Source organism: Dipodomys ordii, unplaced genomic scaffold, assembly GCF_000151885.1.
Source record: "Dipodomys ordii isolate 6190 unplaced genomic scaffold, Dord_2.0 Scaffold202, whole genome shotgun sequence".
NCBI lineage: Eukaryota > Metazoa > Chordata > Mammalia > Rodentia > Heteromyidae > Dipodomys > Dipodomys ordii.
In genome coordinates, this window is record NW_012267418.1 from 348,014 (window position 1) to 372,777 (window position 24,764).

At 50.8% G+C, this 24,764-nt stretch overlaps 3 protein-coding genes across 7 annotated transcripts; all 3 read left to right on the forward strand.

Moving 5' to 3' along the window:
* Positions 1–8,469: 8,469 nt before the first annotated feature.
* Daxx (death-domain associated protein) lies at positions 8,470–13,445 on the forward strand. 5 transcript variants are annotated; one of them, XM_013035038.1, is made up of 8 exons: positions 8,470–8,554; positions 9,390–9,672; positions 9,828–10,656; positions 10,771–10,985; positions 11,186–11,426; positions 11,582–12,053; positions 12,205–12,430; positions 13,302–13,445. In XM_013035038.1, exons 2-8 carry the CDS (start codon positions 9,442–9,444, stop codon positions 13,359–13,361), a joined length of 2,274 nt encoding a protein of 757 aa, XP_012890492.1. In that variant the 5' UTR covers positions 8,470–8,554; positions 9,390–9,441; the 3' UTR covers positions 13,362–13,445. The 5 variants fall into 5 exon arrangements, with proteins under 5 accessions (XP_012890492.1, XP_012890493.1, XP_012890490.1 ...); XM_013035039.1 differs by having other exon boundaries at positions 8,476–8,588; positions 9,547–9,672; XM_013035036.1 differs by having other exon boundaries at positions 8,499–8,588.
* A 764-nt stretch (positions 13,446–14,209) lies between these two features.
* Zbtb22 (zinc finger and BTB domain containing 22) lies at positions 14,210–17,258 on the forward strand. Its single transcript, XM_013034939.1, has 2 exons — positions 14,210–14,268; positions 14,869–17,258. Exon 2 carries the CDS (start codon positions 14,944–14,946, stop codon positions 16,846–16,848), a length of 1,905 nt encoding a protein of 634 aa, XP_012890393.1. The 5' UTR covers positions 14,210–14,268; positions 14,869–14,943; the 3' UTR covers positions 16,849–17,258.
* A 653-nt stretch (positions 17,259–17,911) lies between these two features.
* Positions 17,912–23,794, forward strand: Tapbp (TAP binding protein (tapasin)). The gene is made up of 8 exons (XM_013035032.1): positions 17,912–18,011; positions 18,623–18,793; positions 19,428–19,688; positions 20,665–21,063; positions 21,389–21,730; positions 21,814–21,903; positions 22,024–22,058; positions 23,547–23,794. The coding sequence occupies exons 1-8, from the start codon at positions 17,975–17,977 to the stop codon at positions 23,556–23,558; spliced, it is 1,347 nt and encodes a 448-aa protein (XP_012890486.1). The 5' UTR covers positions 17,912–17,974; the 3' UTR covers positions 23,559–23,794.
* Positions 23,795–24,764: the final 970 nt, after the last annotated feature.

Genomic DNA, 24,764 nt, shown 5'->3' on the forward strand with positions numbered 1-24,764 from the left:
AATAATAACAAAATGGTAGAGCACTAGCCTTGAGCAAAAAAAGCTCAGGGACAGTGCCTAGGCCCTGAGTTCAAGCCCCACAACCAATACAACAAAAAGCCAAGCAAGAGTGTGAGGCCCTAAATTTGAGCCCCAGTACCAGTATAAAAACAAAAGCAAACAAGGAACAATTTAGATATTTATATGTGTGATCACTCTAATGACAAATGGTAGACAAAGATATGCATTGCATGGGCTGGGAAGGTGGCTCAGTGGTAGAGCGCTTGCCTTGCATGCCTGAAGCCCTGGGTTTGATTCCTCAGCACCACATAAGCAAAAAGAAAAAAGGGAAGTGGCACTGTGGCTCAAGTAGTAGAGTGCTACCTTGAGCTGAAGAGCTGAAGGACAGAGCCCAGGCCCAGAGTTCAGGCCCCATGACCAGACCCCCCCCCAAAAAAAAAAGATATGCACTGCAACTTAGTAAGATACTGTTTAAAAATAACTCAATTAGCCAGGTGACCAATGGCTCACACCTGTAATCCTAGCTATTCAGGAGACTGAGATCTGAAGATTGTGGTTCATGGGACTGGGAATGTGGCTCAGTGGTAGAGTGCTTGCTTAGCATTCATGAAGCCCTGGGTTTGATTCCTCAGTACCACATAAACAGAAAAAGGCTGAACTGGCTCAAGTGGTAGAGTGCTAGCCTTGAGCACAAGACACTCAAGGACAGTGCCCAGACCCTGAGTGCAAGCCCCGACAAAAGAACAGAACTCAATTATTCATCAAATGGTGAATGGCACTGAATAGTGTCATTTACCCCTATATTGAAATGCTAGTTCAATGGTTAAAAAGGAGATAACCCTATAAATGCTTGATTTCTAAATACTTGGTGAAAAAATCAAAGCAGAGAACAGTGAGCTTTCATTCTCTCTCTCACACACATATTCTATTCTTCCTTATATAAAAACTGTCTTGTAGATGAAGACTATCTCTGGGAGAAACTGGAAGAACATCAGATGCTTGTTCTGAGGAGATGTATCTAAAACTTGGACAACTCTGTGTTCCTTTGTAAGAAAAAGAATATTAAAATAACTACCAATTCTGCTGGGTACCAGTGGCTCACACCTGTAATCCTAGCTACTCTGTAGGCTAAGAGCTGAGGATTGCAGTTCAAAGCCAGACCAGACAGGAAAATCCATGAGTCTCTTATTATAAGGTTCACCGAAAGGAGACTACCACATGGTGCAGGCAGAAAAGAGTTTATTGGAGGGAGAGCATATTGCTGGCCTACACAAGATGGAGGTATGCAGGGGGTACAAGGGATACAGGGGAAGGGAAAGGGAAGGGAAAGGAGGGGAGAGGCAAGGGGCAAGAGAAAGGCTGCAAAGGGCCCAGGAGCAAAAACGGAACCTAATGATGGAAAATGATATATGAGGGGCTGGCTGCAGCAAAGACCTCAGAGCCTGGGGGAATCTCCTACTGCCCCCAAGTGTGCCAGTTACCTGAGCTGGGGCAAGGACTTCTGGGGAAGGGACCAAGTGTGTATTCAGGGAGAATAATAGGGAAGGAGCCATTCCCCTCCACATACCTAACATTTTTGCAATTAAGCACTAAAAAGCCAGAAGTAGAGCTATGGCTCAAGTGATAGAGTATCTGCCTTGAGCAAAGAAGCTAAAGGCTAGTGCTCAGGCCCAGAGTTCAAGTTCCAGTACTGGCACACACACACACACACACACACAAAGTACTAGTACAGAACTAGGTCCAGGCCTGATGGAGGGAGAAAACAAGCAAGGAACTTGGGATGTTCAAGCATCATTAACTTCACAGAAAAAAAAATCACTTGTACCTGGAAAAATGGACAGGAAAATCATTTTAGAGGGTTTGGCTTTGAGAAAAAGAAGGGAATTGTTAGGTAGATATGGATAAAGCATGGCAGACATAACACTGCAGATTACGTCTGTACCATCATGGTGCTTCTTGTTCCCACAGTGCCTCAGGTTTCTGCTCAAATGCTTCTTCCCAAGATGCTCGAGATGCCTGCTTAATCAGTGAAAAGAGCTGGGAAGTGGCACATACATAAACAATCAGAGCAAAGCCAGGGGATAGAGGAGGATCCCAGTACTAAGAAAACTGCCCTTTTGGGGGACTCAACTGCATTCTTCCATCTCCAAGCAAAGAATCTCGCTACTTCCTTGGCTTTCCCTTCTCTCTCTCTTTCTTTCTCTCTCTCCCTGTCTCTCTCGCTCTCTCTTTTCTTTCTTTCTCTCTCTCCCTGTCTCTCTCTCTCTCCCTGTCTCTCTCTCTCTCTCTTTTGTCAGTCATGGGGCTTGAATTCTAGGCCTGGGCTGTCCCTCAGCTCTTCAGCTCAAGGCGAGTGCTCTACCACTTGAGCCACAGCACCACTTACGGTTTTCTGGTCATTTATTGGAGATAAAAGTCTCACAGACTTTCCTGCCTGGGCTGGCTTTGAACCATGATCCTCAGATCTTGTTGTAAGGTAAATCATCTCAAAAGGCACATTTTAAAATATAGAATATTGGAGTCTTTGTATAATAACTCTAATAGTTGACAGGCTGCAGGCCACCAGTTGTTACAAAGGCCTGCAGCACGCAAATACATTATAACACACCTAGGAAACATGCTAAAGAGGAAAGAAATAACAAAAACAATACCAACAAGCCAATTCAGCTCCAGTGGAGAGCTGAAATGGGATTCCATGGTGACCAGAGACAAGCCAGGAGATATGAAGCATGGTGTAATGGTACCTGAGCTGATCTGGGCCTAAATCTGGGCAGGGGCAGGGATCAGGGTCACAGGAACTGGAGAATCCTCCAAGTTCAAGGTACAGGACTGACAGGTCCAATAACCTGCTGTCCAAGTCCCCGCCTTGCCTTTAGGAACTCAGGCATGCTCATCATCTGGGGGTAGAACTTCCTTGCCTCTACCATGAAGACAAGATGGTTCCAGTTAAACCCAATTCCCTATCATCCACCACATGGCTAAGATGGTGCCAGTTAGACTCAGTATCCTTATTTATAGCTCACAGGATAAAAGCTCACTCAATGTGCAGCCATGTTGGCAGCCAGGAAAGGGCAGACCTTCTGCCAGGAGTCAATGACTCCCATTGGAACAAGACTCCACCCAACCAACCTTGAGACAGAGGAGTATACAACCACCTCTGGTCACCTCTGGCCACTTCTGAACACACCTGTGTCTTGGGACTATTGAAAAATATCACTTTTGTAAGCTTTTCATTTAACATTGGTTCATTCATTAGTTGATTGCAAAATATTTTCAAGTCAGGTGCTGGAAGAGCACCAGCCTTGAGCAGAAAAAGCTAAAGGAGAGCTGGGCACTGGTGGATCACCCCTGTCATCTTAACTACTCAGGAGGCTGAGACCTGAGGATCACAGTTTGCATCCAGCCTGAGCAGGAAAGTCCAGGGCCTTTTGCATGCTAAGCACTAAGCACACACACTACCACTTATCTATACCACAGCCTCAGGTGAAAAGAAAAACAAACACTTTGCATGTATTTGTGTGCGCTTGTACTGGAGCATGAACTCAGAGTCTCATGTTCTTACTTGGCTTTTTCTACTAATGGCTGATGCTCTGCCACTTGAACCATGTCTCCAATTTTGGCTTTTTGCTGGTTAATTAGAGATCAGAATCTTGTGGATTTGTTTGCCCAGGCTGGTTCTGAACCACAATTCTCAGATCTCAGCCTAATGAGTAGCTACAATTATAGGTATGAGCTACAAGTGCCTGAAACTATTCAAGAGCTTTTTACAGAGCTTGATCTTCAGCCACCGCACTTAAATTCCCTTGGACTTGTTAGAGATTGAGAGTTTCAACTTCCGAATCCTCAAATCCCTTGTCATTTTGGTGGCTGAGGCTATCTAGAGATCCCACTCTATGTCTCTCTTTTTTTTTTTTGTCAGTCATGGGGCCTGAACTCTGGGCCTGGGTGTTGTCCCTTAACTCTTCAGCTCATGGCTAACACTCTACCTCTAGAGCCACATCACCACTTCCATCTTTTTCTGCTTATGTGGTGCTGAGGAATCGAACCCAGGGCCTCATGCAGGCGAGGCAAGCGCTCTACCACTGAGCCACCTTTCCAGCCCTCTATGTTTCTTCATTAGCATAAATTCAGGTGCCACAACTGTTGTCCACTGTGTATCCCACCAGCAAAGTCTCGTGGGACCAAGGATGCACCACCTCTGTCCTCACAATTCTCTAAATCCAGCCCCAATCCTTGTCCCTCTGAACAGTCATGGTCTTTCACTTTTTGTAAACTTTTGGGGTTCCTATTGTCCAGTTATAATCCTGCCCCAGCACCACAGCGACTAGAAATTAGGAAAGGAATGCTGTTTTAGTATTCTAACTTCCACCACTCCCACACACCCCTGAACTATAGGAGAACTAACCTCCTGGTTTAGGACTACCACTGTAAATCCCAAATAGCATTAGACCCTTGGCTGACTTGCCCCCCTCCCTCTCCCCCCCCCCAGGTCTGGCAGTCTGGGGTTGAACTCAAGGCTTTGTGGTTGCTGAACAGGAGCTCTACCACTTGAGCCATGGTCCTAGCCCTGACTTCACTCTCTTATCTACAGGAACTTTGACACATAAGCCTAGAAAACCTTTAATAACTGACATCTCCACTTTATGTCTCCATGTTGCATTTACTGTTTTCAAACTTCAGAATGATATTATGGTCAAGCTGAGCAATCTTCATCATTTGGTGTTGACATTTCACATCATACGGGATGATAATAGTTTCCAAGGTCTTTCTTCCACAGGGCTGGAATTAGGGTCAGGCTGGGTTGGAGTGGGACTCAGTCCAGCCACGCCCCTTAATCCTGGCAGTGCTGAGCCAGGGCTTTCATCTCAGCCTCACTGATCCAGCAGCTGTCAGAGAGAGGGGGAAGATGGCAGAGGAGGAAGGTGGTGTGGATGAAGGGGATGTGTTCTTGGCATTTTCCCAGGTTCCCACTCCTCCTAGGGGTCCCTTGCGCCGCGCCTTGGACAAAGTCTTTTTTATCTTCCTGGTCCTCTTCCTGTCACTGCTGATGCTAGAGGCTACTTACAAGCTGCTGTGGCTGCTACCATGGGCAAAGTTTGGGGACTGGCTCCTGAGGACACCTCAGGAGGAAGAGGAACTGGAATTGTGACAACTTCCGTACAAACATCCTCTCTCCTTGCCATTGAGGTGAGATGGGAGACTGGAGGAAAATAAGACTACTGGGGGCTCTGGGACACTTGGATAGCTTTATGGCTGTAGTTTACTACCCTTTCTGTACCTCTATGCTGGGTAATCATTTTTGAAAAAGTACATATTTTAGAACAAAATAACAAAAAATAATTTTAAACATTCATGGATATGAATGGATGTTATACTTTGACCCGTGCATATTATGTGCACTGATCAAATTTTGGCAATTAACATATCCATCACCTCAGTTATAATTTTCCTTGTGCTGAGAACATTCAGAGCCCTTTTTTTGTAAGTACTTTAAAGTATAAAAACAGAGCTGATCACTGATGTAACATACCTGTAATCATAGCTACTTAGGAAGTTGAGATCTAAGGATTGCAGCTCAAAAGCAGACAATCAGGAAAGTCTGAAAATTTTATCTCTAACTAAGCTGAAAAAAAAAGAGGCATAAGTAGAGATGTGACTCAAGTGGTAGTACACCAGCCATGAGTGAAAAAGCTAAGGGACAGGGCTAGGAATGTGGCTTAGCAGTAGAGTGCTTGCCTAGCATGCATGAAGCATTGGGTTTGATTCCTCAGTACTACATAAATATAAAAAAGCCTGAGGTAGCACTGTGGCTCAAGTGGTAGAGCTCTAGTCTTGAGCCTGGGCTCTGAGTTCAAGCCCCAATATTGGCACACACAAAATTTGTTTTTAAAAAAATCATATTTTGCCAGGCACTAGTGGCTCATGCTTGTAATCCTAGCTACTCAAGAGATATAAAGATAATGGTTGGGTAGGAAAGTCTGTGACTTTTTTTTTTTGTCAGTCGTGGGGCTCGAACTCTGAGCCTGAACCCTGTCCCTCAGCTCTTCAGCTCTACCACTTGAGCTACAGCAGCACTTCCGGTTTTCTGGTGGTTTATTGGAGCTTACAGTTTCATGGACTTTCCTGCCTGGGCTGGCTTTGAACCTCGATCCTCAGATCTCAGCCTTTCGAGTAGCTAGGATTACAGGCATGAACCACTAGTGCCTGGTGTCTGTGACTCTTATCTCCAATTGACCACCAAAAAGTCAGAAGTGGAGTAGTAGAGTGCTAGCCTTGAGCACAAAAGTTCAGGGTCAGCACCCTGGCCCTGAGTTCTTGTGACAATTGAGGATTGGAGATGTGGCTCAGGTGGCAGAGTGCCACCAATGAGTGATACCAGGTTTGAGTCCCAGTCTCAGGCAAGAAAATCCACTCTTGGGTTTGCAGATGTAGCTCAGATGGTAGAGCACAATCCAATGTGTGAAAGTCTCAGATAAGAAGGAAAAAAACAATTGAGGCTCATTCATTTCCTCCTTCTCCCTTTCCACCTGTGGTGCCCACTCCCTACCTCAGCTTTTTAGTTGATTTGAGAGGAGGTCTTGATGTGTAGTCCAGGCTGAACTCCAGACAATGCTTTTTTTTTTTTTTTTGGTCGGTTGTGGGGCTTGAACTCTGGGTTTGAGGGCTATCCCTCAGCTCTTCAGCAAGCCCTCTACTAATTGAGCCACAGTGCCACTTCCGGTTTTCTAAGTGGTTTATTGGAGATATTAATTTCACGGACTTTCTTGACCGGGCTGGCTTTGAACCACGATGCTCAGATCTCAGCCTCCTAAGTAGCTAGGATTACAGGCGTGAGCCACCAGAGCCCGGCTTCCAGACAATATTTATGCCTCACCCTCCCCAGTGGTGGAACCACCCCCCCACCCCAAAGAGAAAGTCTACTGTGAGTAGGGGGAGGGGGAGGGGGCAGGGAAAGTTGAGAGAAAAATGAGGGAATGGGAAATAAGTTCTATAAGAAGTGTAATTACCTTATTTATGTAACTGTAACCCCTCTGTACATCATCTTGACACACACACAGACACAAAAAAAGATCCTGGGGGGTAGGGGTGGGGAGAGAAAGTCTACTGTAAAAGAAAGAGAACATTGACCGCAAGGACTTACTCGAAGACCCATTTGGGAAACTTGGGGATGTGGAAATTAAATCCCTCCTACCTCTTAAATCCCAGTAACACCCTTTGTAGAGTTCTGTTCTCTAGACCACTGGAGATACGATGTGAGATGCTTTCATAGAAGGGAGCATTTCAGGTTCTGAAGCTAACGGCTGGAATGTAAGAGATTCTGAGTTCCTAGACACTGGCAAAGTGCCCACCACTTGTGGAATGTGGAAGGATGCAAGAGGTGGGATTCTTGGAGACCAGGAAGGCGTTCACCTTGCTGGTTTCCTCGTCTGATCACGGGCGGCCCCAGCCTTGCCTCCACGAAACCCTTTAGCCCCCCCACCTTCACCATCACCCCCAACCATCACATCGGCTTCTTCCGGTTCGTTCTTTCCTCAGCGCTCCCAGAAGAGGAGGTGACCCCCGGTATTTTGCGCGCTTCATCTCTCAGCCCTCACCACGGCCATGTTCACGGGCTTTCCACGAAGCCCCCACCCCTTCCAGTGCCCGCCCTGGACCCTGGATCCCTCGGGATAAAGAAGGGCCTCCTGGCCAGCGCCGCCGACCCTTCAGAGAAGAGCGGAGGGCCAACCTCTGAGGCCCCACCGGCTCGGCCGGCCTGTAGTTCTGGAGCTTGAACAGCAAGTCAATAATAGCCATAATAACGCGTGTTCGTAGCGGCTCGTACTCATTTGTGCACACGGGTGTGACTTCGGGAGACGCCGCGCCCGTCGCTGGAGGCGGCGGCTGGACAGCGGCCCCGCGCGGCCCGAGAGAGACGGAGTAAGCGCCGGGGTGGAGGGTGGGAAGGGAGCCCGCGGCGCAGGAAGGCAAGGCCGGAAGCCTCGCCGGCACCAAGAGAAGGAAAAGGCCTCATTTCCTTCCTCCTACTTTCCTTCCTTTCCCCAAAATCCCGCATTGCCTTAGAAAGACCAACTCCTCGGTAACCATCCTGCTTGGCTCCCCCTCCCCTCCTCGGAAACATGGTTCCGTCCTACTAGCACGGGACTCACGGGCGGGTGGGTCAGAGGTAGGAAGTTTCTGATTGGCCAAGTCGCGGAAGGACCGGGTGAAAAAAGCCTCACAGCCTATGGGAACGAGCCTCGGCGGAGCCAGGACCGTACGCGAAAATGGCGGCCTTAAACTACTACGGGACGCCGGCGGGGACAAACATCACCCCGTACAAATCCGCAGGAAGAAAACCTCAGATGCTGTGGGCGGGGCCCAATCCCACTTCCGGCCACAGGTGACTGTTTGCCGTACGACAATATGGCCGCGCCCTGGTTCAAAAAAGGCGGAAACTGGGACTTCCGGTCCGTACTGGGGCCTGCGGTGGGAGGGAGGAAAAGGAAGGCGGAGAGAACATGCTAGGTTCTGAGACCAGCCGCGAGGGTCGCCTTGAGAGACCGTTTCTGAGGTGGGGGCCAGACCGTGTGGACAGCGAAGGAGGGGTGAGAAATATTGAGGGAGAGGTGTTGGGAGAGAAACCTAGGTTGCTGAGTCTGAGGTGTAAGCTGTTGTACCTTGCTGTGTCCGAAAGGGAGCAGGGTGGCCTGGGGCTGGACTGGGGGAGGGGACTTGGCGGGAAGCTCTGAACACCGGCCCGGCCCGACTGGGTTGGTATCAAGAGGAATCAGGAAGAGTCCAGAAGAAGGCCCCCGGTCGGCTACAAGTCAGAAAAAAAAAGGGGGAAATAGGGTGGGGTGACAGGGTGGGGGCTTGAGATGAAAAAATCTCCAGCCTCAAGCCGGGTTTGAGGGGAGCCGTCAGGAGGGTGAAATAATGGAGATAATTAAGAGCAAGGAGAACGGATTGTTGGGAGGGAACTTCCGAGAGTCCTGGGAGTTGGGAGTGAATTTATGGGGTGGAAGGTGGAGGGTTTTCCTGGTTTAAGAGCGGAGGGGAGCAAGCGTGTGTGGTGATACCGACAGGGGGTGTGGAAGGGCTTGTCGGGAATTTGGGTTGCGGTCTGAGAGTTGGTATTAGGGTTGGGAGTAAAAATCAACTTTGAGAAACGGAACTGAAAGACCGGAAATCGACGTGGGGGGTGGAGTAGGAGGTGGGGACTTATGGTTTGGGAGGCTCATTACTATCCTACACTTGAAGGACCGGAAAAGCACAAAGAAATAATTGCTGAAACTGGGCAGTGAGAGGACGTCCACCTTTGGGCTTGAAACCCAAGAGGACCATAAACTACAAAGGGATGGGGTGATGCTGGAGGGGCTCTTTCTGAGGTCCCCATCCCCTTCTAGCAGGAAATCTGAAATCCCCAACACTTCCTCCCTCGGGGGAATTTGATCCCCCATGGCCACCGCTAACAGCATCATCGTGCTGGATGATGATGATGAAGATGAAGCAGCTGCTCAGCCAGGGCCCTCCCACCCACCCCTGAGTCCTGGCTCACCTCAGGCAGAAGCCCTTGGCTCACCCCAGGCAGAAGCCCCTGGTTCTTCTGCGCCCCTTGGAGCTGAAGGAACTAGTAGTTCTGGCAGCAAGAAATGCTACAAGTTGGAGAATGAGAAGCTGTTTGAAGAGGTGAGCTTCACGGGAGGAGATTCTTGTACTCCAGGGAGGGGGATGGTTGACTGGCTTGCTCTCTGGTCCTGTCTTCCCCACTAACCCCAGCTTGCTTTCTTTCTCTCAACTCTCTCCCTTGTCTCTTCCCCCCTTCTTTTCCCTGAACTCTGCAGTTCCTTGAACTGTGTAAGACGCAGACAGCGGACCACCCTGAGGTGGTCCAATTCCTCTCTAACCGGCAGCAGCGGGCCCAGTCTCTGTTTTTGGCTTCAGCAGAGTTCTGCAACATCCTCTCCCGGGTCCTCTCCCGGGCCAGGAGTCGGCCAGCTAAGTTGTATGTGTATATCAATGAACTCTGCACTGTTCTTAAGGCCCATTCTGCCAAGAAGAAGCTGAACCTGGCCCCTCCTGCTACCACTTCCAGTGAGCCCTTTGAGAATAACCCTCCCACAGACTCCTCAAACCTCACACATGCTGAAGCCTCTGCCTCTGAGGCCCCAAGGACCCGTGGTTCCCGACGGCAGATCCAGCGCTTGGAGCAGTTGCTGGCACTCTATGTAGCAGAGATCAAGCGGCTACAGGAAAAGGAGTTGGATCTGTCAGAATTGGATGATCCAGACTCCACATACCTGCAAGAGGCCAGATTGAAGCGGAAGCTTATCCGCCTCTTTGGCCGCCTGTGTGAGCTGAAAGACTGCTCTTCTCTGACCGGCCGTGTCATTGAGCAGCGAATACCCTACCGGGGCACCCGCTATCCAGAGGTTAATAGGCGCATCGAACGGCTCATCAACAAGCCAGGGCTTGATACTTTCCCTGACTATAGAGATGTGCTTCGAGCAGTAGAGAAGGCAGCTGCTCGGCACAGCCTTGGCCTTCCTCGACAGCAGCTTCAGCTCTTGGCTCAGGATGCCTTCCGGGATGTTGGTGTTAGGTTACAAGAGCGCCGCCACCTTGATCTCATCTACAACTTTGGCTGTCACCTCACAGATGACTATAGGCCAGGTAGGAGGCTAGTGGGATGCCCATCAATAACTCTTGAGGGTAGATGTGTGGCAGAGGGGGCATTGCCCTAGTCCCTTCTCAGGTGTGAGCTGACTGTTCTATTTTTCCACATAGGTATTGACCCAGCACTTTCAGATCCTGCTTTGGCCAGGCGCCTTCGAGAAAACCGAAACTTAGCAATGAGCCGACTGGATGAAGTCATCTCCAAATATGCAGTGATGCAAGACAAAAGTGAGGAGGGGGAGAGACAGAAGCGAAGAGCTCGGCTTTCCCAAGGCACTTCCTCCCAATCTCCAGACTCCCCCAAAGCCTCCTTGGATTCTGGTGAGGTGTGGAAGGGAGACTGTTTCCCCATCTGCCTGCACACACACACACACTCTTTCTCTCTATCTCTCTCTCTCTCTCTCGGTCTGTCTCTGTCTCTGACCACCAGAGATTCCAGGGTGTTTGATGGGGGAGTACACAGAAGGAATATAAGAACCAAACTCTGGGGCAAGGGATTTCTTAGAGAAATTCCTTTGTCTCTCAGGGCCCTAGTGGAATGGCATCCCAAGAATGCCCTCCTACCTCCAAGGCTGACACGGATGATGAGGAAGATGAAGAAAGTGATGAGGAAGAAGAAGAAGAGGAAGAAGAGGAAGAGGAAGAAGCCACAGATTCCGAAGAAGAGGATGATCTAGAACAGATACAGGAATGTCAGGAAGATGAAGAGGAGGAGGAAGAGGAAGAAGAAGAGGAGGAAGAAGAAGAGGAGGAGGAGGAAAGAGGAGGTTTGTAGATGAACATCTATGTCAATTCTACTCTGTTGAGCATGAGCACCTGTTGAGATTCTTTCCTTTCTCCTCTTACTCCTAGTTCCTTTGCAGTAGTATTCTCCCCTCCCCCAGTCCTCATGTCACTCCTCTGCTCTTTTCTTCTTCCCTAGGTATTAGTAGAGACAAAAGCCCAATGTCACCATCACAGACCTCCACTGAAAACGTGGAACCCAGCAAAGAGACCAACAGTTCTTCGGAAGAACTGCAAAATAAAGAACTCACAGCGTCACCGGCTTCACTGTTGGAAGAACCCCTGAATCCTTCCAGCATAGATGCTGAAAGCAGTGGAGAACAGTATGAAAAGCTTCCCCTAGAGGAAGAGAGTCCTAAGTCTCAGCTCTTTGAGTTAGAAATTGAAGCTTTACCAGTGGATACTACCCCCTCCCCTGAGGAAAAGGCTATTTCCTCTTCTAGAAAGCAATCAGAGGATGTCCTCAGTACTGTTTTGGAGAATGGGGCAGCCATGGTCTCCTCCACATCCTTCAATGGAGGTGTCTCTCCTCATGCTTGGGGAGATTCCAGTCCTCCCTGCAAGAAATCTCGCAAGGAGAAGTCAACAGGAATAGGACCATTAAAAAACAGGTAACAACAGGTGGAGGAAAAGGGAAGCAGAGAAGGGATTTCAGGGGACTTTCTGAGGAATATTGAAGGATTGAGGCTTCTGGGAGAGATTGGATACTCTCCTAGATTTAGGCTTCTCACATCCCTCCATGTGTTTGCATTTTATTCTTAGCTGTGTGGAAGAGCAAAAGGCATTACAGGAAAAGAATGGGAAGAAGACAGTATGTACCCTGCCTAGTCCACCTTCCCCCTTGGCTTCTATGGTTCCAGTTGCTGATTCCTCTACAAGGGTGGACTCTCCTAGCCATGGCCTGGTGACCAGCTCCCTCTGCAGCCCTTTTCCAGCCCAGATGTCCCAAGTTCCCCAATCACAAGCTCTTCAACCCAGTTCTTATAAGGTAAGAGGGGTAGTCTTTTTCTTGACCATTCATTGTTTCAGGCCCTCTGTCTGGAACACTTGTCACATCTTGTTTCCGTTTTTCCCACCTTAGTTTTAAACATTTTTTCTTTTTCTTTTTTCTTTTTTTGTCGGTCGTGGAGCTTGAACTCTGGGCGTGGGCACCATCCCGCTCAGTTCTTCAGCTCAAAGCTTGCACTCTACCACTTGAGCCACATGCCACTTCCAGTTTTCTGGTGGTTTATTGGAGATAAGAGTCTCATGGATTTTCCTCCCCGGGCTAGCTTTGATCCAAGATCCTCAGATCTCAGTCTCCTGAATAGCTACGATTACAGGTGTGAATCACCAGTGCCCAGCTTTTTTTTTTTTTTTGTCTGTTGGTTATGGGGCTTGAACTCTGGGCCCAGGTACTGTCCCTGAGCTCTTTTGCTGAAGGCTAGCACTCCAGTTTTCTGGTGGTTGGTTGGAGATTAGTGTCTCATGGACTTTCCTCCTCAGGTTGGCTTTGAACCAAGATCCTCATATCTCAGCCTCTTGAGTAGCTGGGATTACAGGCATGAGCCACCAGTGTCTGGCAGTTTTTAATTTATTTACATGCTTCCTTCTTCTCCTTTGCCTATACTCTTGGCTTTTTTTTTTTTGCCAGTTGTGGGGTCTGAACTCTGGGCCCGGGCACTGTCCCTCAGCACTTCAGCTCAAGGCTAGCACTCTACCATCTGAGCCACAGTGCCACTTCTGGCTTTTTTCTGCTTATGTGGTGCTGAGGAATCCAACCCAGGGTCTCATGCATGCAAGGCAAGCACTCTACCACTGAGCCACCTTCCCAGCCCCCACTCTCAACTTCTTTGATTCTGTCTTTCGCTTCTCTGCAGATGAGTGTGGCCACACAGTGTGATCCAGAAGAAATCATCGTGCTCTCAGACTCTGATTAGTTCCCTCCCACTCTCCCTGCCTTCCAGAATGATTTGGATAGCATTTGGAGGATGGTGGAAAGCAAATAAATTTGAGGAAGGGATGGACTGATCTAATTCTTTTTTGGTGGTTTCTTTAAAAAAATCAAAAGCTTAAGCTTAAGTTTTACACAGAAACAATAAATAATAAAACTTTTTCTTATTGTATTCCTGTCTTGTCCTTCTGTGGTTATAGTTGTGTTTCAGCTGTTCCCCTAACTTAGGGATAACCCAGGTCCCAGAGCAGCCTGGGAACTATCCTTCATAGCTTGTGTCATCGCGTCACCTTAAAATGTCCTTGGGTCTGGTCCCCTACATCAGGCTCTTAGAAAAGTGCTTTGGCTTTCTTTTAACTCACTTTACTTTTCTTCAAGGGTTAGGAATGAAAAGGCCAATCAGGGGCTGGCTCAAGATTATTTGGCCAATCCAGGCCCGGAGGAAGGAGGTGGGGCTTTAGGGGGAATGTTAAGAGGCTGGGCATGGGGTTATGTGATCCTGCAAATCAGCTGGAGGCCACAGCTTGGAGGCGGGGCCTGAGGAGCAAAGGCCAGAACCCGTCGCCGGTGGGAAAAGGCAGAGTTACGGAATTAAAGGAGAATGAAAGTTTCTACCAAACCAAGTTCTGGGCCCACAGTGGAAGAGGGGACCTGGTACCTTTAAGGTGGAATGAGGCGATAATTCCTTAAAGGGGAAGTGGCTGTGTCGGCAGAATCTTGCGCAGCTGCACGGGCGGGGTGTTTGCCTTTGCCTTTAATGTCGGTGGGGCAGGAGGAGGAGTGGAGGAGGCGGGCGGAGGGAGTCGGCGCAAGATGGCGGCGGGAGGGGCCCAGGCTGCAGCTCTGGCCGCCGAGTGAGGGGCGGGGGGGTGGGCCCCGGGGCGCGCGGCCCGGTAAGCGGGGACGCGCGGGGTTGGGGGCACCTGGGTGGGAGAAAAGGCCGTGGTAGCGCGCGGGGCGGGGCAGGGGAGGCGGGGTCCAGTGTAGGCGGGGGGTAGACAAGGGGCGGGTCGAAATGACCTGGGGCGGGGCGGGGCGGACTTTCTTGGGCGTGGTTAGTGGTGCGCTGTGGGTGGAGGGGGCGTGGTCTGACATCGCTGGGGGGCATCACATTAGAAGAAATGGAATCAGGGCTGGTTTCCAGTAGAGGAGCAGATTTGCCACCCTCCCAAGTAAAGAGTATAAATCACTCCAAAGGTGGATTTTGAAAAGCCGGAGTCAAGCAAATGGTAAATAGGGTGTAATTCCAAGATGCTCCCTAAGAGCGCCTTATTTCTAACCTCTAAGGGAAAGATCACTGGATTTGCCGCTCAATAGCTGAATGTCCTTGGATAAGCTTAATCTTTCTCAGACTTAGTTTACTTAGCTGTCAAATGGGGTTGAGGCATTTACCTATCCTTGTTATGGGAAGTTACTTAGAAGAGTGGTATGAATATGCTTTTGAACTGTAGTAGACATTTACAAAATGTTGTTCTCTTTTTTTTTCTCCCCAGAGACCCCCCCGGCCGCCCTTCTCTTTCCTTTGTTCCTGTGGCTGGGGGGGGGGGTTAATCCTCTCCTTTCACAACATGGAGCCATCTCCTCTGTCACCCAGTGGGGCAGCACTCCCCCTGCCCCTCTCTCTGGCTCCACCCCCACTGCCCCTGCCAGCAGCTGCAGTGGTACATGTGTCCTTCCCAGAGGTGACCAGTGCTCTCCTGGAGTCCCTTAATCAACAACGGTTGCAGGGCCAACTCTGTGATGTGTCCATTCGAGTGCAGGGACGGGAGTTTCGGGCTCACCGAGCTGTTCTGGCTGCCTCTTCTCCGTACTTCCACGACCAGGTCCTACTCAAGGGCATGACCTCCATCTCACTACCCAGTGTCATGGATCCTGGTGCCTTTGAGACCGTCCTAGCCTCTGCCTACACTGGCCGGCTCAGCATGGCTGCTGCTGACATTGTCAACTTCCTCACTGTGGGATCTGTGCTCCAAATGTGGCACATTGTGGACAAGTGCACTGAACTCCTCCGAGAAGGCCGAGCTTCAGCCACTACCACCATCACTACTACTGCAGCCACTTCTGTCACTGTACCTGGTGTTGGTGTCCCATCAGGGAGTGGGGGCCCTGTCGCCCCTGCCAGCATGGGCTCTGTGCGCTCCCATACCTCCAGCCGGGCCAGTGAGAATCAGTCTCCCAGCAGCAGCAACTACTTCAGCCCTCGGGAGTCTACTGATTTCTCATCTTCTTCCCAAGAGGCATTTGCAGCTTCTGCAGTAGGCAGTGGGGAGCGGCGAGGAGGTGGCCCAGTATTCCCGGCCCCTGTGGTTGGTAGTGGGGCTGCCACTTCTGGGAAGCTGCTGCTGGAGGCAGATGAACTGTGTGATGATGGCACGGATGGGAGAGGGGCAGTGGTTCCTGGGGCTGGGCTCCGGAGGCCTGCCTATACACCTACCAGCATCGTGCCACAGAAACACTGGGTGTATGTTAAACGGGGTGGAAATTGCCCTGCACCAGCACCTTTGGTTCCCCAAGACCCAGAGCTAGAGGAGGAGGAAGAGGAGGAAGACTTGGTGCTGACCTGTGAGGATGATGAGGATGAAGAGTTGGGGGGTGGCTCTAGGGTTCTATCAGGGGGAGGCCCTGAGGCTACTCTCAGTATCAGTGATGTCCGAACCCTGACTGAGCCTGCAGACAAGGGGGAGGAGCAGGTCAACTTCTGTGAATCCTCCAATGACTTTGGTCACTATGAGAGTGGGGGTCCTGGGGCAGGGCTGGATGACTCAGGGGGGCCCACCCCTTCTTCTTATGTCCCCACACACCCTCCACGACCCCTCCTCCCTTTGGACATGCAGGGCAACCAGATCTTGGTCTTCCCATCATCTTCCTCCTCCTCCTCACAGGCTCCAGGCCAGCCGCCAGGGAACCAAGCAGAACATGGGGCTGTGACGCTTGGGGGCGCATCAACAGCAGGCCTGGGCATGCCAGGTGGCAATGGCGGGGCAGCAGGAGGGACGGCGGGAAGTGGGGATGGAAATAAGATCTTTCTGTGCCACTGCGGGAAGGCCTTCTCCCACAAGAGCATGCGCGATCGGCATGTGAACATGCATCTCAACCTGAGGCCCTTTGACTGCCCCGTGTGCAACAAGAAGTTCAAAATGAAGCACCATCTGACAGAGCACATGAAGACACACACAGGTCTCAAGCCCTACGAGTGTGGTGTCTGCGCCAAGAAGTTCATGTGGCGAGATAGCTTCATGCGTCACCGGGGACACTGTGAGCGAAGGCACCGAATGGGTGGAGCTGGGGCCGTACCTGGCCCTGGGGTGTCCACAGGGCCAACCTTACAACCCAAGAGAGAGTCCTCTGGAGGGGGTGGGGCCAGTGGCGATGAGGCAAGTGGGGCCACACCCCCACCCAACAGACGTGTCTGGTCCCCACCAAGTGTCCACAAGGTGGAGATGGGTTTCAATGGAGGTGGAGGAGCCAACTGACTGATGATTGGGGTAACTTCTGGGGAAGAGGGAATGGGGAGCCCACTCCAGGGGTGCTGTGATCCCTGAATGATCTCCCAGCACACTGTCTTCCTCTATCGCTATGGACTTGTACATATTCTGGAGAGGAAACCACGTTTCATTATCAACAGCTCATTCCACTCAGCCCCTTTCTCCCAAGGTATCCCCATTATAGCCCAAAGCCCAGCTCTACAGAGAAGGGGAAACATGGAGAGAGGAGTGGGAGGGGGTGTTTGGAGCATCCTGGAGTTGCAGGGTCATGAGTCAGGTTGTAGTAGTCTGTACCTGAAGTCTGTGTTTGTGTTGTGGGAGAAGGCCTTTTTTTTTTTTTTTTTTTTTTGCCAGTCCTGGGGCTTGAACTTTGGGCCTGGGTGCTATCCCTGAGCTTTTAAGCTCAAGGCTAGCTCTATATTAGTGGGCTACAGCTCCATTTATGGCTTCTTGTGGTTAATTGGACATAAGAGTCTCATGGACGTCCTGCCTGGCCTAGCTTCAAACTGTGATCCTCAGATCTCAGTCTCTTGAACAGCTAGGGTTACAAGTGTGAGCCACCGGCTCCCTGGCTGGGGCCCAGGCCTCCTGAGTCTCCCGGAACCTATCCTCTCCCACATGATACACCCCTATTTGTATATCACCTTACACACCTCCATTGGGGTTTCCTAACTCAGTTCTCCCGAGGAAATGGGTGTAGATTAGAAGGGAGTGAAAGTTGTAGTACAGGTTTTAGGTTTTTTTTAAACGGTGATTAAAATATTTATTGGTCACTTCACTTGGCTTCTGACAACCCCTCTGTTTGCTAGGGACCAGGCCCTGGTGGGAGAAAGCTGAAGGAAAAGTGCTGCTGGGAGGAGACCCGAGGGAGGAGTCTAGGAGCGGGGCGGGGCGAGGCGCTCCGGGAAGAGCTGGGAGGACTCGGTGGGGAAGGGGTGGAGAGGGGAGACTGGGGACTCCGGGTGGCCCGTGGGGGATGCACGCGCCTGGGCTCGCCCTCACCCGGCCCCGAGCGCAGCCTGGCGCGGCGCGGCTCCTCCCTCGGCCTGGGCAGAAGCGAAAGGGAAAGCGAAAGAGGAAGGGGAGGCTGGGGTAGTGGAGAGGAGCCCGCGCCATGGAGCCCGCCGCCCTGCTCCTGGCTGTGGGTTTGGGTGAGCAAAGCGGGAGACTTGTCTTGTAGCCGGTGTGGGGGAGGCGGGTAGTGGTCCCATTGCGGGACGCGCGGGGCTGTGGTCCCACCAGGGGATCGTGGGGCGCAGGTGCTCTCACCGGACGCGCGGGGCTGGGGCTGTGGTCTCACCGGGGGATCGTGGGGCGCAGGTGGATCCATCCAGTGAACGCGCGGGGCTGTAGTCTCACCGGGGGACCGTGGGGGGCAGGTGCTCTCACCGGACGCGCGGGGCTGGGGCTGTGGTCTCACCGGGGGACCGTGGGGGGCAGGTGCTCTCACCGGGGGGGGGGACGCGCGGGGCTGGGGCTGTGGTCTCACTGGGGGACCACGGGGCGCAGGTGCGCCCACGGGGGGGGCGCGGGGGCTGTGGTCCCATCGAGGGGAGGTAGGGGGGCAGGTGGTCCCACAGCTGGGACGTGCGGGGGCGGTGGGCCCACCGGGGGAATGCTGGGGGGCGGTGGGCCCTCTGGGGTCGGTTGTCTCACTGGAGGGACGCAGGAGGGGGGACCGTGGTCCCACTAGGCCCCTGACAACCTTGGGTCGGGTCGCTCCAAGCCCTGGCCGTGGCATCACGGGCGTCCTCTCCCCCAGGCCTGGTGACTGCCGCCTCGGCAGGACACACGGCGGTCGAGTGCTGGTTCGTGGAGGACGCCGGCAGGGGTAGCCTGGCCCAGAGACCCGCTGCGCTGCTGCTGCGTCCCGGACCCCAGGGCCCGCCGCCCAGGCCCGACCTCGACCCTAAACTCTACCTCCAAGTGGAAGGTGAGTCTTCCGGGACTCACCCCACCCCTTGCCTCTAAGGATAGGTCTTCACCCCCCCCCGACCCCTCCCCCCCACTTTTCCCAACGTGCGAGTGGGGGATTCTGGGGCCTGGGGAATGATAGCCGAGTGGTCTACTGCTGAACCACATCCTCAGCCTAGACGACACAAACTTTTTTTCCCCATTGCTGAAGATCAAGGGGCAGCCCCTCTCTTAGATCTCTCACTGATTGTGGGCTTTCCCCTCCATAAATAAATCGGGATTAAGCTGGGCTGTGGTAGTTCACAGCTATAATCCTAGCTACTCAGGAGACTGAGATCTGAGGATTATAGTTTGAAGCCAGCCAGAACAGAAAAGTCTGTAAGACTCTTACCTCTAATTAACCAGCAAAAAGCACAAAGTGGAGCTGTGTTTCAAGTGGTAGAGTGCTAGTCTTGAGCAGAGAAAAACAAGTTGAGAGAATGAGGCGGAGTTCAAGCCCCAGTACTGGCACCAAAATAATAGTAGTAATCAAAGTAAATTGGGATTACCAATGAGCTTTTCACTGTGGGTAGTCTTTATTTGAGTTTTGAACACTATCCTTCCAGCCCCTTTCGGGACTCATTTTACAGCTCTACTTCCTTTTCTGCTCTCAGACCCTACAGGCACCCTGCAGGCTGCCTTCAGACGGTACCCCAGAAGTACCCCAGCTCCACACTGCGAGATAAGCCGATTCCTCCCATTGCCAGCCTCTTCGAGTTGGCTCAGAGGCCTGACACCCGAGCAGAGCTGCCCCCAGGCTCTGAATGGAGCTTGGCTGATGGTCAGCATGTCTAGCTCAGTCTTTAGCCTCTCCATCCTCCTACAACCACAGCCAGAACCTCAGCAGGAGCCTGTACCCATCACCAAGGCAACAGGTAGCTGGGAAGGAAGATAGATGCAGATGTATTCTAAGGCTTCAGATTAGCCAGGGTCTCAAGTATGGACTTGAGCAAGTCATTTCTCCAATTGGGGTTCAGTTTTCTTTTCCTTACTTCTCCTTAACAGTATAATTCGAAACCAACAGTGGTTTGGGGGAGGGGCTTCGAGGTCCTCTATAAGGTGTGGCTTTGCAAAGACCAAGCAATGGGGATCTGGGATCTGTATCTTGCTAGGCACCTAGTAGTTCACCCTGTTTCAAAAACCAGACTTGTTGGCTTTTCTGAGCCCAGAGAGGCAGAGGGCAATTAATGCAGAAATGGAGTATATCTGACCTGGATATCTAGATCTCTGGCACTCCTTACTCACTGTGAGGTGGTGGTGAGAATGTCCTTTTCTCTCTGAGTCTATTTTTTCCAACTATAAAAGACAGATACTAAGCGGGTGCTGGTGGTTCACACTTGTAATCCTAGCTATTCCAAAGGCTGAAATCTGAGGATCATGTCAAAGCTAGCCTGGACAGGAAAATCCATGAGACTCTTCTCTCCAATGAACCATCAAAAAAGCTGGATGTGGAGCTGTGGCTCAAGTTATATAGAGCACGAGCCTTAAGCAAAAAAGCTCAGAAACAGCACCCAGGCCCTGAGTTCAAGCCCTAATACTGGCACCAAAACTAAAACCAACCAACCATATTCTCAGATCCTACCATCCCCAGAGCTTGAATGGACAGTGTTCAAAGCAGGCTTTAAGGGCTGTACCCTCAGCGCTCCTATTCACCCCTGGACCTGTCTGCTTACACCGAGCCACGTAAGTTCTCACTCAGTGCCAGAGAAAAGGACATTTTCAGGGAGCGTTCAGAGATGACAAGTATCAGAAACAGAAGTATCCTCTGTAGAGTGGGTAAATTGGAGTTTGATCCACTCTGTAACTTCATTTCTATTTTTTTTCTCCCATCTCTCTTTTCCTGCCCCCAAGTGGTGCTGACTGTCCTTTCTCACACCCCTGCCCTTCGAGTCCAGCTGGGACAAGATGCAGTAGTGGACTTGAGCTTCTCTTACATGCCCCCCACCCTCGAGGCTGCTGCATCTCTGCCCCCAGGTCCCCCTCCCTTTGGCCTGGAGTGGCGACGCCAGCACATGGGTAAAGGCCATCTGCTCCTGGCTGCAACTCCTGGACTAGGTGGACAAATGCCAGCAGCCCAGGAGGGAGCAGTGGCATTTGCTGCATGGGATGATGATGAGCCTTGGGGCCCTTGGACCGGGAATGGCACCTTCTGGTTGCCAGCAGTGCAACCCTTTCAGGAAGGCACTTACCTAGCCACAGTTCACCTGCCATACCTTCAAGGACAGGTCACCCTGGAGCTCTCTATGCACAGTGAGTGGGGCACAGAAATTTCTACAGGGAGTGGGGGGGGGACTGGGGTTAGGACACCACCAGAGCATGAAGGAGGATGAAGACCAGGGTGCCTAAGTGACATAAATGGGGACCATGGGAAGCCAGAGGGAGAATGGCAGGAATTGAGTGTCCGTAGGAATCTAGGGAACTTTGGCATGGGGATTCCTATGAAGCAACAATGGGAGACAGTGGTTCCCAGTCCTCAGAGGAAACCCTCCTACCTCTACTTTAGGAAAGCCAGAGGGCAGACAGGGAGGACTATGTGGATTTGTCTTCTCATATTCCTTTCTTACTCTTTCCTCAGAGCCTCCCAAAGTGTCCCTCATGCCAGCACCCCTTGTATGGGCTGCCCCGGGGGAGGCACCCCCAGAGTTGATCTGCCTGGTGTCCCACTTCTACCCCTCTAAAGGCCTGGAGGTGGAGTGGGAGCTCCGGGGGGGTCCAGAGGGCTATTCTGTGAAGGCTGAAGGGCAGAGGTGGTTTTCATCTCTCCATCATCATTCGGATGGCTCTGTCAGTCTCTCTGCGTACCTGCAGCCACTTCCAGTCACCACTAAGCAGCATGGGGCACGTTATGCCTGTCGAGTACGTCATCCCAGCCTGCATGCATCAGGGCGCAGCGCAGAGGTCACCCTGAAGGTGGCAGGTAAGAGCTAGGAACACTGTGGCATCAGGCTGGCCCCTTTGGATGAAGACAGGATGCTCACTCTCACACCTTCTCTCTGTCAGGCCTGTCTGGGCCCTCCATTGAGGATGGGATAGGCCTCTTCCTGTCAGCGTTTCTCCTCCTCGGACTAATCAAAGCTCTGGGTTGTGTTGGTGAGTATGAACCCCACGGTAACCATGATCCTCCCCACTGTAAACAATCCCCTTCTAGGAGCAGATATACCCACCTCTGCCCATTTCTGAATCTTATCTCCTCTCCATCTATTTCTACAGCCGCCTACCTGACCATGTGCAAGGATTCAGAGAAGGTAACAGGGCTCCACTTCTTATCTTCTGGCCTCATATTGTTCTTGTTCCAACACTCTCACCCAGGGAGGGAGGGAGGTTGCTGGTATGGCGGGCAGACCCAGACTACGACTTCCCACAGACCTAGGTTAAATCCTGCCCTACATTCTAATTGTAGGGCCTCGTAAGCAAGCTACATCTGCATCTTAGTTTTCCTGGATGAAGGAATTTAAAAATTACTTAGTTCTGTCTAATGGAAATATAATGCAAACCACACATGTAAACTGAAACAATCTAGTTAGTAATATTAAACAAGTAAGAGTCAGGCATAATATCACATGCCTATAATCCCAGCACTTGAGTCTAAGGTAAGATCCTGAGCTTAAGGTCAGCCTGGGATATATAGAGAGATCATCTCCAACAACAAAAAAAGATCAAGTTAAAAGAAACAGGTAGGGGGTGCTGGGAAGGTAGCTCAGTGGTAGAGCACTTGCCTTGCATGCCTGAGGCCCTGGGTTCGATTCCTCAGCACCACATAAGCAAAAACAATAAAAGCCAGAAGTGGTGCTGTGGCTCAAGTGGTAGAGCACTAGCCTTGAGCTGAACAGCTGAGGGACAGCGCCCAGGCCCAGAGTTCAGGCCCCACAACCAGACCCCCCCCAAAAAAAAAAAAAAACAGGTAGGGACTGAGGAGGCTGGTGCAGTGGTAGCACTTGCTTAGCATGTGTGAGGCCCCCAAATTATAAAGGCGGTGGTATAGTTCAATGGAAGAGTGCTTGCCTAGAATATATGAAGTCCATGGTTTGATCTCATCACCAAAAAATTACAAAAGAAGAAATGGCTTTTGTTTTCTCTTTACCATAAGTAGTGTCAGTATATGGCTTGAACTCAAGAGTCTCATGACCATTCTTGGCTTTCTTCACTCATGGTTGATACTCTACCACTTTAGCTACCCCTCTAATCTAGTATTTTGCTGATAAACTGGGGATGAATTCTCACAGTCTTTTCTGTCTGGACTGGATTTGGACTGTGATCCACCAGGTCTCAGCATCCTGAGTTGTTAGAATTATGTGAGTCCTCACACTTCAGGTGTTAAAATGTTGGCTTTCTTCCATTCCTCCTTTACTTTCTATGGTGCTGTGGATCACATCCAGACTCTCCCATATACTAGGCAGGTGCTCTTCCACAGAACTACATCCCCAACCTGTCAGCATACTGTACTTGAGACTATCCCTATGGGGCTATCATCCTGGAGGTAGCATTGACTGCCTGTATAGGGGCTAGCACATTGGATTGTGGAGCTCTCAGCCAGCTGTTGGATCGCTTAAATAATATAGTCTATCTCTTGGATAAGGCAAGAGATAATGTACTCCCATATCCCTCGGGCAGAAAAGGTTTGTCCCACCATTATCCCACTGTCTATGTCAAGGATGATCTTACTGGATTGACCATGAACACTTCAAACCGTTTGAAACTCCAAATCCCTCACTTCCTTCTTCCTTCTCTTCCAGAAAACACAGTGAAGGCACTCACTATCATCCTATAGAAGCCACCGTGATCTCTGGCTCAAGCTAATACAGTGTGCCATTATCGACAAATTCCCTCCGAGTGGCTGGACACAATCTGGCATTCACTTTTTTAAAGCACTAGAGCAGTGGTTGTTTCTGTTTTAGGACCTCTTATCAGTCTAAAGAGTTTTTAATTATGTGAGAACTATTGATAGTGTACTAAAACTTGAAATTGAGAAAGGTTTAAATCACAAGAATACACTTTGCATTCATTCTGAAAACTGTGGCATCAACACGTATCATGCACCTGTGGCATACCATACACTCTTGGGGAATTTCTTTTTCTTTTTTTCTGGTACTGGGGATTGAACCCAAGAAGTTGTATTTACAGGTAAGCACTTTGCCACTGAGCTACATCTCAGCCCTTAATATTGTTTTTTTTTAATTTTACTTAAAATTTTTTTTATTGTGCAAATACTGTACAGAGGGGTTACAATTACATGGGCAAGATAATGAGTACATTTCTTACCAAGCATTGTAGCCTCCTCCTTTGTTTCCCTTTCCATTAGCCCTTACTATTGTTTTAAAAGGTCTTATTGAAGTAGTCTGGGGACCTCCAGGACAGAGAACACACCTGGAGAACAGATACCTTAGGGCCAAATCCATTCCTTTTGACCACTGCCAAACTCTCCAATCCTATCTAGTGCCCCCCTAAACTTCCTCTCAGAGGACAGCTATTCTTTTCTCCCAATGAAACCTGCAGCTTGCCTCTGGAGTCTCAATGCTGTTTCCCTATGCCTGGCCCATTAGCCCTCTCTGGGCCCAAGACATTTCCTTCTCTCCCCGCCCCGCCCCCTTTTTTGTGCCAGTAGTGGGGCCTGGGCACCGCTTTTTTTTTTTGTCACTGAAGGCTGATGGTCTACTAGTTAAGCCACAACCCCACTTCCGCTTTTTGGTAGTTAATTGTAAATAAAGTCTCACAGGCTTCCCTGCCCAGGCTAGCATCGAACCATGATCCTGAGATCACCGGCTCCCGGATTTCTTGCCCTTCTGGGGAGGTTTTACCAGGGTTCTATTTAAGTGACTGTGAGTCGTCAACGGCCTATCTTCCCGGACTAGGCCTATCGAAGGCTGGTCCCAGCTAGTCCGTCTCGCGGCCGGGCGCCCACTGGAGGGCGTCACCAACAGCCGCCGGGTACCGGGCGGCGGCGCGGCCTGGGG